Source organism: Coregonus lavaretus (genome assembly GCF_964263955.1).
Source record: "Coregonus lavaretus genome assembly, chromosome: 27".
NCBI lineage: Eukaryota > Metazoa > Chordata > Actinopteri > Salmoniformes > Salmonidae > Coregonus > Coregonus lavaretus.
In genome coordinates, this window is record NC_140014.1 from 18,635,029 (window position 1) to 18,649,199 (window position 14,171).

The following is a 14,171-nucleotide window of genomic DNA, read 5'->3' on the forward strand; positions in this document are numbered from 1 at the left end:
TTATTTGAGCTGTTCTTGCCATAATATGGACTTGGTCTTTTACCAAATAGGGCTATCTTATGTATACCCCCCCCCCCCCCCCCCCCCCCCCCCCCCACCATGTCACAACACAACTGATTGGCGTAAACGCATTAAGAAGGAAATAAATACCACAAATTAACTTTTAAGAAGGCACACCTGTTAATTGAAATGCACTACCTCATGAAGCTGGTTTAGAGAATGCCAAGAGTGTGCAAAGCTGTCATCAAGGCAAAGGGTGGCTATTTGAAGTTGTTTAACACTTATTTGGTTACTACATGATTCAATAGTTTTGATGTCTTCACTATTATTCTACAATGTAGAAAATAGTACAAATAAAGAAAACCCCTTGAATGAGTAGGTGTTCTAAAACTTTTGACCGGTAGTGTATATATGCAGAAGACAGTCCTGTACTACTCAGCTAATACCACCGGGGAGTGTGAGGAGGCAGTGTCAAACAACATCAAGAGGGCAGCATCTTGGTTCGCTAACAACAAGCTCTCCATACACCCTCAGAAGACCAAGACAATGTTGTTTGGCAACTCATAAAAGCTGAGATACACAGGCAAAAGTATCACAGTAACATACGGACAAAACACTTATGAACAAGTGAACGCCATACCTGGGGATGAAGTTGGACCTACACTGGTCTAAACACGCCAGCCTGGTCACAGGGAAATTGCTGTCTGGGCTTGGCGCTCTAAAAAGGGCAAGGGACTTTGTCTCCAAGGACATCCTCCACACCATTTACCACACCATGATAACAATTCACCTGGACTACTGCGCCACAGTGTGGCTTCCCACCCTACATCAGTTTAATAAGACCGGTCTTAACCAGCTACAATGTATCATCAACAGGGCTGCTTGTATCATGACTGGTAGAGCATGGCGCTTGTAACGCCAGGGTAGTGGGTTCGATCCCCGGGACCACCCATATGTAAAAATGTATGCACACATGACTGTAAGTCGCTTTGGATAAAAGCGTCTGCTAAATGGCTTATTATTATTATTATTATTATTATTATTGTTGTTAACACACACAGAGGTTTTTCTGCCAAAAACTGGAATCGAACCACTGACTGACTGGATCCATTACAACACCCTAGGGACTTATCAAGGTGACACAGCACAAACTGCATGAATACATGTCAAACCTGTTCAGGTAGGAGTCTCCACCCATCCTCCGGGGGCACAGCAGTCAAAGCCTATGACCAATGAGTCCCGCACCTACTGGCACAACCATCAGTGAAAAACATGGCCTTCCAAGGCAGTTCTTTGTACCTTTTGCTCTCGAACAACCTGGACTTATCCACATGATAGTTTGCTAGCATGTCCACCTTCAAAAGAGCTGCACACATATCTAGGTAGCTGTAATGTGAGCGTGGTTTTGAATGTATGTTACCGAGTATGAAGTGTGTGCTGTGATTTTAGCTGTGCTTTTGTATGTATGCTAATGAATATGCTGTATAGGCTTCTGTGTATGGTGTGTTATCTGTTTTATTGATTATATGGAACCCAGGACTCCCTGGAAAACAGTGGCAATTGTTACTGAGTGGACTATCCTGGCTAAATATATTGAAATGAAATGCCCCCAACATCTTGTCAGTTTTTAATACAAAGTCCAAGTTGGATATGGACATACAAAGAGCCCTGTATCACAACACAGCTAAATTGTGTATCAATAGCAACCCATTAAAATCCAGTGCTTTCACGGTGTTCTTCATTTCTGTATTTAGTGTATAACAAAACATTGTGTCCTATCGTCCTGCTATGTGAGTCTTCTTCTCTCCCTATTCTCCAGCAGAGGGACGACAGCGGCCGTCTGTCAGTGTGCAGGAAGTTGTGCTATGCCATTGGAGGGGCTCCCTACCAGATCACAGGCAGTGCTCTGGGCTTCTTCCTCCAGATCTACCTGCTGGATGTGGCCCAGGTAAGTGAGATGGGGGTTGAGCCAGAGGGCAACACCAGGGTGGGGGACCTAGAGGGGAAGTCCCAAGCTAGGCATCTCTATATAGGCACTGTAATAGAGCCCCAAGACAAAGAGCACAGTACGTCAGTGTTCGAGTCAGTTGTCAGGAATAGGCTCCTAGGGCAGAACTGGAAATTATAGTTCACTTTCAGCACTTTAGTATCCGATGAGCTTTGTACTGTATCAGTTCTTGTCCTTGTCTTGAAATGCTGTCATTTAAAGCACAGCAGAGAAGGTCAACCGTGTATATATTTTGTCTCATCTATTTTCAGAATACTGTAAACTTTCTGAGCTCACTGTCACTAGAAAGTACAGGGGGAACTGATTTTAAGGGGAAGGCCAAATAGCTGGTTTCATTCTGACAGCCTCTGGCATGACTCTTCTATTGAAGTGGCTTAACTCTGACTCCTACTGCTTTGCTTTGTCTCTCAATTAGCAAGTGATAAACTGTGCACACTGAATACAACTCATTCAACCAGAGATGATGAGCTCCTTGGAATGGTCTTAAACACCACACTGTTCAGATGGTAATGTTGCCAATGTGGCCTCGCCATGTATCACTGACTGTCCTTACACAACCTTGGCAACTCTCCAAATATCCTCTTGGAGTCATCTTGTTGCTAAGTTGCAAAAGATGGCTTATTTTTATTTCTGTTTCAATGGCCACTCCTTCTGTGAGGAGAGGTGATGGCTGATGTCTGTGGTTGTAGTGGTCTGACAGACAATTAATTATTTATAACCCTCCCCCTCAGTTATTTCTCTCTCTCTCTCCCTTTAACTCTGTCTCTCCATAGCTGGACCCATTTTATGCCTCTATCATTTTGTTTGTGGGCCGGGCCTGGGATGCAGTGACAGACCCAACGGTGGGCTTCCTGGTGAGCCGGAGCAGATGGACCCGGTGTGGCCGGATGATGCCCTGGTAGGTGTCTCCGCCTCGGTCACCCAGTGGACATTTTACAGCAGGCAGGAATGAAAGAAGAAATCAAAACAAAACCTCTCATCATGCCTAGAGCGAGAACATTAGTTGAAATTGAAATATGGGTGGTAACCGTGACAACAAAGCTGAAGTGGAAAGGCTTGAATAGAAAGAACAGGCTGTCAGTGATATGCATAACTTGTTCTCAATTTTACCTCAATACTCAATCTTTATCTGCTGTTGGGCACTGTCCGTCTTGGATTGTAATAGCTTTTAACTTCTCCTCTGGGTGCAAACCAGGACAGACTGGAATGAGGCTAAATCTTATTTTAGTTAGTTTTGGAATACCCAGGTGCTTTCTCTTTTTGTTCTGTGCTTGCACTGCGATATTCCACGAAAGGCTCTGTGTGCTTTGAAGCCTGTGCCCAAAGAAATTGATTTCTAATTCTATGATTTTGCCCCAGATGCCCTAAGCGAGACTGTTAAGCCTAGTGGTGGGTGGCATATGTCAGGAACGGAAGAGAGCAGTGAGTTCCCTCTCTAAAGTAATAGGAGTGCATTTGGACTGAGTACGACAGCCCAGAATGCCTGTCACTAGTTGATGAAAGCAGAGCTCCCGTGTCACACACTGTTCATCTAAACACATGAGCATTGCATATAAGATTCGGCAATGATCCACACAATGCTACGGCAAAAGTAATCCTCACGTCGAAGAACACCATTGTTAACCATTACGGTTTTGTTGCTAGGTATGCTCTATCAAGGCATACCTAGCCTTGATTTGACATATGGTTGTAGGAATGCCATAATGGGAGGTATTTAACACCGTGAGACAGTTGTTTGTAAAGAGAGATGATCTCTAACAGCATCCTACCCCTGCTACCAAGCACGTTACAGCCTAGTTTATATGCCCCTGTGAAACTCTATATGACCCCATGTGGTCAATAGAAACACTGATCCCTGTCACCTCTCTGGCCTTTGGTCTGTGCATGGTCACACACAGTAGCAGCACCCAAAGTAATTTAAACCAGAGGGAACATAGTGACCACTGCTATATAACATGCTACTGTATATTTTCATATACTCCTCTACAAGAGGACAGAGTGAAATTTTGTGGTTAAAATGTATATTTGGCATAATACCGTGACTGTCTAGGAATTCCGTCGATAGAGGTTTATTCATGATGGTAAGGTAGCTGGATTCGCTTGATATCTTAGGACCCTGGGCATGTAATGTAGGATGCCGGGTGGAGAAAGAACCAGCTTCTCCTTCTCTGATTGGTCCAACCCTCAACACACATCTGGATTTAGGACAATGGGGGCCTGAGAAGCGCGTGTGTGTGTGATCCCAGAATGGCAGTTTAGGAGGGGGCTCGGCTAATCCAGAGAGAAGTTACCACAGGTCAAGTAGAGGGGAGATTCTTGGCTGCATGTCAATGAGGTAGGTCATTGTTAGGAGGTGGCTGTGTGTGCAGTTATCTGGCCTGTACAAACCACCACAAAGCCCCCAGCGTGTTCTTATCAGAGCCTTAGCACAGACAAGGAGATTTAGATGTCTTCCTCACTATCAATAATGCAGCACTTAACTTAACCTTGACTAAAGCTCTTTTCTCATCTGAATGCGCCAGCCTTTTTAATTGGCACTATAAGTGGAATATGTTTTTCCCAGAATTTTATGCGCTAGTCCTAAACACTGTGGAATTCTAGAACCCTCTTCCTTGTATCCGCCTGCAAGACAGACCGATAGCTGTATGATTAAATAATCATCTAAAAATAACATCAAAAGGATCATTGTTTTAAAAGAGCGAGAACACAATGTTATCTTAATGGGCTCTGCTGAGAAGTACTTTAATAGTCTCTCTCTTTGTCTTATCAAGATCATAATACTTCAATGTTGACATAACTTGAACAAGCACATTGTTTCTCACAGGCAGATGATCCAGTCTGTTTGCTAAATAAAACCGTAAGCCTTTTCCTCTCTCGTGTCTCGCCTACCCCCCTAAGTGGGTTGGGCTGCCATCGTGCTCATGCTGTGAGCTTTGTGTATTCAACCGAGTGACGGTGTACAAAATGCAGAGAATCAAGCAGAAATCTGACCTCTATTTCCAGTCAGATCAGCTTATTGACTCTCATTAACCCCATTTAGTCAGCCCACATAGGCTAAGGAAGAAGATGGAGGGGCTTCTCCAGTTCAATGGGTGTGGGCTACAGAGGATGGGCTATTCCCATTGACTGGCCATTTGTGAGTTGGGTCGACATGTGTCATGTCAGATAAACAAACAAGCATTTTCAGTTCAGTTAGCTGATAGGCCCCCTGGGGACTATAGGTGCCATAATTGCAGGTCAAACACAGATTATGAATAGAAAGAAACATTACTTCTTAGCAAGAGATTGCTATAAAGTATTAATGTAGTTGTAGTGATTAAAACACTTGGCAGATGAGCATGCAATGTTACAGTGACCGCTGTTCTCAACTGTGTGGCTTTTACTGAGACCAGTGAGCGGCTGAGACAAATGGAACGCCCGCTGCCCTGCAAGCATAGAAAAATGTCTTAGTCGATATATACTTGTCTCCGAAACACCCTGCCAGCAATGCCCCCGACTTCTATTATTTTGCGTGGACTGGTCTGCTGGAAACCCAGTAGGGCAGGGGTCTCCAACCTTTTCTAGCATTGGTGCTACTTGTAAAAAAATGAAATGTGTTGCAATGTATTTTTTTCTAGCTTTCAAATACGCACATTCTTCTCTTCCCCTGGTCTTTGGTGTGTATTCTGTCAATATACCTGGTAATCGAATGGTTAATAAACAGTATTTGGCATGACAGGCCCCATAACATTATCTTTAGTATTTTCCCAAATTCTGTTTTCGCAGTTTTTTTCTTCCTGTTTATTTGTTAGGTTTTTTTTTTGTTCGTTTTTTACTCACAATATAACAATTATTCATAGAGAAACAGCGAAATGGATGTTCTGAGTTATGTCAATGCTTAAATCATATCAGAAGACAATTTGAGGTCTGGAAAACGAGCACATTTAGATTTTTTGGTGTAATTCCCCTTTAATTGAATGTGTTGGTTTAGCAATGTTTCTGCAATAAGGCCTACTGCTGCAGAACATCTCAAAACAATGGCCACCCAATTGATACAAATAATCATGATATAGTTCTGTCAGGGAAGCCTACTTTGCAGTTTACATTTATTTAATTGAGAAGGTTTTTGGGGAAAGTCTTTCTACTCACAAGATGCAGGGTATCATTAGCATCGCTAACTGGCTACATACTGACAGATGATAGACAGAGGGGCAATATTGCTGGAAATTAATTGTCAGATATTGTTACATTTGGCTTTTTAAGCCAATAGTGCCTAACCAGGGATGGGATAACGTCAATGTTGCTTTGATTGAATAGTAGCTGGGACCTTTATGTTTATGACAGTTTGAGATAGAACACATGACAAAATGCATGTACTTTCAGAATTGATTGGCGAGCTACTCAGAGGTCGCCTGCGAGCTACTGGTCTACCTGTTGGAGACCGCTGCAGTAGTGGAACCATTGTTCTCTATGGCTGTTCTGCTTCTCTAGCTGGGGTGTATTGGTCTGCTGGTCAGGTGTATTGTGTGATTGTGCCTGTAGAGTGGTGTGAGGGTGAGGCGAGTCAGTATGGCGTCACTATAAGGACAGCCCACCACAGTCTCCCTGTCAGCAGGCACAGTGCAGAGAGAAAGGCCACAGTGAGCCCATTCTGAACCCCTTCTCCGTACACAGACCCAAATAACAGGGGATTAAGGGTTATAGATTTCAATGCACAGAAATAAAAAATAAAAAGGGGAATGTGAATGTAAGAAAATTAGAAAGCGACGGGGTTCAAGTTGGATACTTAAGTTTATACACTGAACAAAAATATAAACGCAACATGTAAATTGTTGGTCCCATGTTTCATGAGCTGAAATAAAAAATCACTGAAATTTTTCATACACACAAAAAGCTTCTTTCTCTCATATTTTTGGCAGAAATGTGTTTACATCCCTGTTAGTGAGCGTTTCTCCTTTGCCAAGATAATCCATCCACCTGACCAGTGTGGCATATCAAGAAACTGATTATACAGCATGATCATTACACAGGTGCACCTTATGCTGGGGACAATAAAAGGCCACTTTAAATTGTGCAGTTTTGTCACGCAACACAATGCCCAGGGTGCTGAGGACTATTTCTGTCTGTAATAAAGCCCTTTTGTAGGGGAAAAACAAATACTTATTTTCCACCATAATTTGCAAATAAATTCATAAAAAATCCTACAATGTGATTTTCTGGATTTTTTTTTTTCATTTTGTATGTCATAGTTGACGTGCACCTATGATGAAAATTACAGGCCTCTCTCATATTTTTAAGTGGGAGAACTTGCACAATTGGTGGCTGACTAAATACTTTTTTTCCTCACTGTATGAGCTGTAGCTCAGTAAAATCTTTGAAATTGTTGCATGTTGCGTTTATTTCTGTTCAGTGTATATATCTCAACCCTATGCAGATGACATAAGTTAGTGCCCAAATTCTGCTACCACTACTGCCAACACTACCAGGTGCCACACTTAGCCTGGCAGGGACTCGTGGAAATCATAATTGTGAGAACAAATATTTACTGCTTCAATACTGTAGAAACATTTCTTTTTATAGTATATCATTTTTTCTCCAGTCACCAAGATGAAATAGACCTACTTAGACACCAACACATGCAAATGCTCCTCCATTACATTTTATTGATCCTGTCCTGTTTTCCCCTCAGGATCCTCATCTCCACTCCCTTTGCGGTGCTCACGTACTTCCTGATCTGGTATGTCCCTCCAGTGGAGCAGGGGAAGGTCCTGTGGTATCTGGTCTTCTACTGTCTCTTCCAGTCTCTGCAGACGGTCAGTCTCCCCTATACACAGTTTATTGTTAGTGAAAAAATATGTTATTAATAAGAAGGGGCACATATTACCATTCATTGTTCCTCAATCACCATTGAACTGTGATATGGTTGTAATTAATTAATGTTTTATTTGTGTGTTTGGATCAGCTTTAATATTGCAGATTGTGGGTTCTATCAATGTAATTGTTTGCATATTTATTTATTATATATATTTATTTATTTATTATATATATATATATATATATATATATATATATATATATATATATATATATATATATATATATATATATAATGTGGGGGGGAAAAGTATTTAGTCAGCCACCAATTGTGCAAGTTCTTCCACTTAAAAAGATGAGAGAGGCCTGTAATTTTCATCATAGGTACACACGTCAACTATGACAGACGAAATGAGAAGAAAAAAATCCTGAAAATCACATTGTAGGATTTTTAATGAATTTATTTGCAAATTATGGTGGAAAATAAGTATTTGGTCAATAACAAAAGTTTCTCAATACTTTGTTATATACCCTTTGTTGGCAATGACACAGGTCAAACGTTTTCTGTAAGTCTTCACAAGGTTTTCACACACTGTTGCTGGTATTTTGGCCCATTCCTCCATGCAGATCTCCTCTAGAGCAGTGATGTTTTGGGGCTGTCGCTGGGCAACACGGACTTTCAACTCCCTCCAAAGATTTTCTATGGGGTTGAGATCTGGAGACTGGCTAGGCCACTCCAGGACCTTGAAATGCTTCTTACGAAGCCACTCCTTCGTTGCCCGGGCGGTGTGTTTGGGATCATTGTCATGCTGAAAGACCCAGCCACGTTTCATCTTCAATGCCCTTGCTGATGGAAGGAGGTTTTCACTCAAAATCTCACGATACATGGCCCCATTCATTATTTCCTTTACACGGATCAGTCGTCCTGGTCCCTTTGCAGAAAAACAGCCCCAAAGCATGATGTTTCCACCCCCATGCTTCACAGTAGGTATGGTGTTCTTTGGATGCAACTCGGTGTTCTTTGGATGCAACTCAGCATTCTTTGTCCTCCAAACACGACGAGTTTAGTTTTCACCAAAAAGTTATATTTTGGTTTCATCTGACCATATGACATTCTCCCAATCCTCTTCTGGATCATCCAAATGCACTCTAGCAAACTTCAGACGGGCCTGGACATGTACTGGCTTAAGCAGGGGGACACGTCTGGCACTGCAGGATTTGAGTCCCTGGCGGCGTAGTGTGTTACTGATGGTAGGCTTTGTTACTTTGGTCCCAGCTCTCTGCAGGTCATTCACTAGGTCCCCCTGTGTGGTTCTGGGATTTTTGCTCACCGTTCTTGTGATCATTTTGACCCCACGGGGTGAGATCTTGCGTGGAGCCCCAGATCGAGGGAGATTATCAGTGGTCTTGTATGTCTTCCATTTCCTAATAATTGCTCCCACAGTTGATTTCTTCAAACCAAGCTGCTTACCTATTGCAGATTCAGTCTTCCCAGCCTGGTGCAGGTCTACAATTTTGTTTCTGGTGTCCTTTGACAGCTCTTTGGTCTTGGCCATAGTGGAGTTTGGAGTGTGACTGTTTGAGGTTGTGGACAGGTGTCTTTTATACTGATAACAAGTTCAAACAGGTGCCATTAATACAGGTAACGAGTGGAGGACAGAGGAGCCTCTTAAAGAAGAAGTTACAGGTCTGTGAGAGCCAGAAATCTTGCTTGTTTGTAGGTGACCAAATACTTATTTTCCACCATAATTTGCAAATAAATTCATTAAAAATCCTACAATGTGATTTTCTGGATTTCTTTCTTCTCAATTTGTCTGTCATAGTTGACGTGTACCTATGATGAAAATTACAGGCCTCTCTCATCTTTTTAAGTGGGAGAACTTGCACAATTGGTGGCTGACTAAATACTTTTTTCCCCCACTGTGTGTGTGTGTATATATATATATATTATCCCTACCCTGATTGGAGTAAACTAACAGACAACAATACTTTTACTTGTACTGCTACTTACAGCAATTCTGTGCCAGGAATTGATTTCATTGTTTTTGTGTGCAGTGCTTCCATGTGCCGTACTCAGCGCTCACCATGTTTATCAGCACAGACCAGAAAGAGAGAGACTCTGCCACGGCCTACCGTAAGTCAACCTGTACATCTTTGCAGTTATGTAGCATCTCATGTGGTTGTAATATGAGGTCTTCATTCTACTCTCTCTCGCTCTCTTCATCCCTTCTCCCTTCAGGTATGACGGTGGAGGTGCTGGGCACAGTGGTTGGCACGGCGATCCAGGGACAGATTGTGGGTGGGGCGATCGCCCCCTGTCTCCCGGGTTACCTGGATGTCCTTGACAACAGTAACTCCACACTGCTGGGGTCAGATGTCAACATCTCTCACATCTCCCTGGATGAAACTGTGAGAGGGAGACCCCAGGGATGACATGTTTTTTAACATGTCATAACACTGTAATGGTAAAGTGGAATTTTACCCTAATCCTGCTCCTCCTGTCCCTCTAACAGAAACAAGCCTACCTGATTGCCTCAGGAGTCATCTGTGCCATTTACGTTCTCTGTGCTGCAGTCCTGTTCCTGGGAGTCAGAGAGCAGGAAGGTGAGAATTGATTAATGGAGAAGAAAATGTTTTTCTCTTTATCTGAATTTTTACAATGACATAACTTCAAGTTATTTCTCATATTTAGAGTACAACAGCTTTGTTTGTTATCCTCAGGAAAACTTTTCCACTTCCTCTCAACCCTCCAATGTTCCAAGAATTCTTTGTTACAAGTAACTAGGAGAGGGACACATTTTGGCAGTCAGTAAATGTCATGGACGAGGGATAAAGATCATCAGATAAGTCTTCTTCAGCTGATGTTTGGCACAGTGCACCTAATAGGTTAGTTTTAATCGCCATCTTTGTTTTGGTCATAGAGTGTGGGCGTCTGAAGACAGAGCCCATGTCGTTCTTTGAGGGCATGAGGATGGTGATGGGATACGGGCCGTATGTCAAACTGGTCATGGGATTCCTCTTCACCTCGCTGGCCTTCATGGTGAGTCACACTCCTAGAATGGGATACAGTTACACGCACACACATAAACAAACAAACAAACAAATATTTATGACAAGCTATAGGGTGTGTAACCCTGGTGTTTGGTTTCCTGTATGTATATGACTTCCTGTATGTTCAGTGGTTGATGTGTAGCTCAGTTGGTAGAGCATGGCGCTTGCAATGCCAGAATTGTGGGTTCGTTTCCCACGGGGGGCCAGTATGAAAATGTATGCACTCACTAAAACTGTAAGTCGCTCTGGATAAGAGCGTCTGCTAAATAAGTAAAATGTAATGTAAATGTAATGTGTATGTCATTGCTCTCCTGGCAGCTCCTGGAGGGGAACTTTGCCCTGTTCATCACCTACACCCTGGGCTTCAGAAATGACTTCCAGAACATTCTCCTGGTCATTATGGTGAGTCTAGTGTTCCTTCCCACTAGAGGCCTAACACAAAGTGGATGTATATTCTGTACATTAAGACCTGTGCATTCTGTACATTAACACCTGTACTTTCTGTGCTGACTGAAAGGTCACCTTGTGGGGTAGAGTAACGTCTGTGGTTCCATGGTGTTTCCGTGACTGTTTTAGGGGGGTTTTCCTCATGGAAGGGGATGAAAGGGCACATTTTTGGGGTGAGAGGAAGTGTTGTTGTGGCCGCTGGGAACCTGTCCCCATCTCACACACTCCATTACAGGGAGCAGGGGTGAGAAAGGAGCACAGAGGGGCCTTTGTTGCTCGGGCAATCTGTAAGCTTTGGCATTTCTCTCCAATTTACCATTCCTTCTTTTCTGCACAGTCGCTTCTCCCTCTGCCTGAGTAGGATGTAGAGCTGCCATGCACTGCCCTGTCTGGCCACTGGAGCAGGAAATGTGGGAATTTAGAAAGGTCGTTAGTAGCCTGGTCACCAGATCTGTTTGTGCTTTAGCCAAATCTTCCAACTGCCATACATGCAAGGCTAGGTCCTTAGATGCTGCTGGCTTTGGTCAGCATAGTGTTAGATATTTCTAATACTGCTGAGTGCTCAGCCACTAGCTAATCCTTGTGTGGTCATTTGACACACTGGTTGACCACACCTCTATAAGAGGTCAAGGGTCATGGACCCCCTGCAGGGTTAAATAAAGAGCCCTTTCAAATTGTGTCCTGCTCCCATTATGTTTTAGCCCATCAGTCAGTCTGACCTTTTCTGTTCCCACATTGCCCTCCGTGCTTAAGAGGAGTATTTCTATTCATTTTTATGGAAATGGTTAAATATCTTAATGCTCTTCTTTGGTGTTTCATTTTTAGCTCTCTGGGACTTTGTCCATTCCATTCTGGCAGTGGTTCCTGACCAGATTTGGGAAGAAGACTGCAGTCTACATTGGCATCACAGTAAGCAGTGTGTGTTGTTGTGGAGCTTCATCTCAAAGCTGGTATGTGTGTATGTATGGGGCGCTCTCTCATGACTTATTTCATTCATGTCTATCCTATGTGTCTATCTCTGTAGTGGGCAGTGCCCTTCATGATCCTGATCATCTGCATAGAGAGCAGTCTCATTGTGGCCTATGTGGTCTCTGTGGCAGCAGGAGTCAGTGTGGCTGCAGCTTTCCTCCTACCCTGGTAAGTAGCCTACTGTTTGAATGTACCTCCATATACCCATAACAACCTATAGATGATCGCTATCATATATCTCCAGTGTCTCTTTACTTATGTCCAGTCTGTGGTGGGTCTTGCCTTTTTGTATACCGTACATTCACATCTTTCTCTGTTTCTCAGGTCAATGCTCCCAGATGTGGTGGATGATTTCAAAGTGAAGAATCCAGACTCTAGTGGCCACGAGGCCATTTTCTACTCCTTCTATGTCTTCTTCACCAAGTTTGCCTCAGGAATCTCCCTCGGCATCTCCACTCTCAGTCTAGAGTAAGTGTGTGTCCCTCTCTTGCATGTATTGTACATGGTAAACTGAGCATGTTGACAATTTAATGAGCTTAGTTTGAAATCTAACTCTATTTTGCAGGACTCCTAACAGCTTAGTGAATCATATTTTCTCAGAAATGGCCTAAATTCTAATGTAGGATAAATGCATTTAAGCTAGTTTCATTTTCCTTGGGCCAACGGACCAGTCATGTGGGGAACCATAACATAATCCTCACACTCATAATCAAGCCAAACTGTACCTATTATATCCGCGTTGTTTTCTTCTCTCTCTCCCTGTACATTTTGAGCAGCTTTGCCGGGTATGTGACCAGAGGCTGCTCGCAACCCGACGCAGTGAATTTAACCCTGAAGGTGCTGGTCTCAGCTGCTCCTGTTGTTCTGATATTCCTGGGGCTGTTGATATTCAAGACCTACCCCATTGACGAGGAGAGGAGGCAAGGCAACAGGAAACTACTGCAGGAGATGCGGTGAGTCAGGCCAAACACACTCACGATTAGGGCTGATTGGGGGTATCTAAGCCAGACACTCATTGTAATAGAACAGGGTTCATGCACGACCCAAGCTATTTTTTCCTAAATTAAGTGCACTGGGGAACTAAAAGATCCAGTGACCAATCTCTTGCAGGGGGACACTAAACTTAGTCCCTTTCTGGCATCTTTCTCATCTTTTGCTATACCTCAGCTAATTGCAAATGACGTGCTTTAAGCCTTAGCCGCTCTTCCATGAATAAGAACCCTCTTGAACAAGCCAAGTCCTTTGTGTCTAACTCTTGGCTGTTCCCATTCTGAAACAGGGAGGGCGATCAGGATTCCGATGCAGAGTCCACAGAGCTTGGGAGCGTTGTGTAGGAGCCCTGGGAGAGGAGGGGGTCCAACCGAAAGGCCACAACTGTCCCGCGTGTTTGCACTGGCAGGCTGGAGTGTTGTTTAACTGGACTAACAGTAGAGAAACCACAGACTACACTGTGGCTGCTTCCTACCTGATGCTACATGAACACAACGGCCCTACTCTCCAAAGGATTCTACAGGCTTACAGAAACCCCTAGTGGACATTCAGAGTCGTCGCTCTCTCTGTGCCCTGTCTATTAGCTACTGTACTATTTGTTTGTTTGCATATCAAACATTGGTTTGGGATTTTTAATTGGGCATGTACCCATCAAATCCAACATTTGAATGTTTGTCTACCTGAACCAAGAATTAGGTCAAAGGGTGGGAAGCCTTTCTCTGCACAAAAAAACGACTTTCCATCCAGCAAGGATGGTCCTCAAAGAGGGAAGATTTCAGGCCAAATTTTTTGAGAATACCAATAACTTGTTCTATCTAGACTGGATTTATATGGTTATGGTTACATTTAATGTAAATCATTTTCACTTATCTCAAGAGAGTAATACACTTCTTTAGGGACGTGGAGAGCACAA

The 14,171-nt window shown here is 43.1% G+C and overlaps 1 protein-coding gene across 1 annotated transcript; it reads left to right on the forward strand.

Moving 5' to 3' along the window:
• Positions 1-646: 646 nt before the first annotated feature.
• LOC311102614 (sodium-dependent lysophosphatidylcholine symporter 1-B-like) lies at positions 647-13,225 on the forward strand (the record flags this gene model as incomplete). Its single annotated transcript, XM_084143981.1, has 13 exons — positions 647-808; positions 1,820-1,948; positions 2,782-2,906; positions 7,677-7,800; positions 9,857-9,935; positions 10,041-10,210; positions 10,315-10,405; positions 10,723-10,841; positions 11,171-11,254; positions 12,125-12,208; positions 12,324-12,436; positions 12,593-12,736; positions 13,045-13,225. 13 exons carry the CDS (start codon positions 647-649, stop codon positions 13,223-13,225), a joined length of 1,605 nt encoding a protein of 534 aa, XP_084000107.1.
• Between the last annotated feature and the right edge of the window lie 946 nt (positions 13,226-14,171).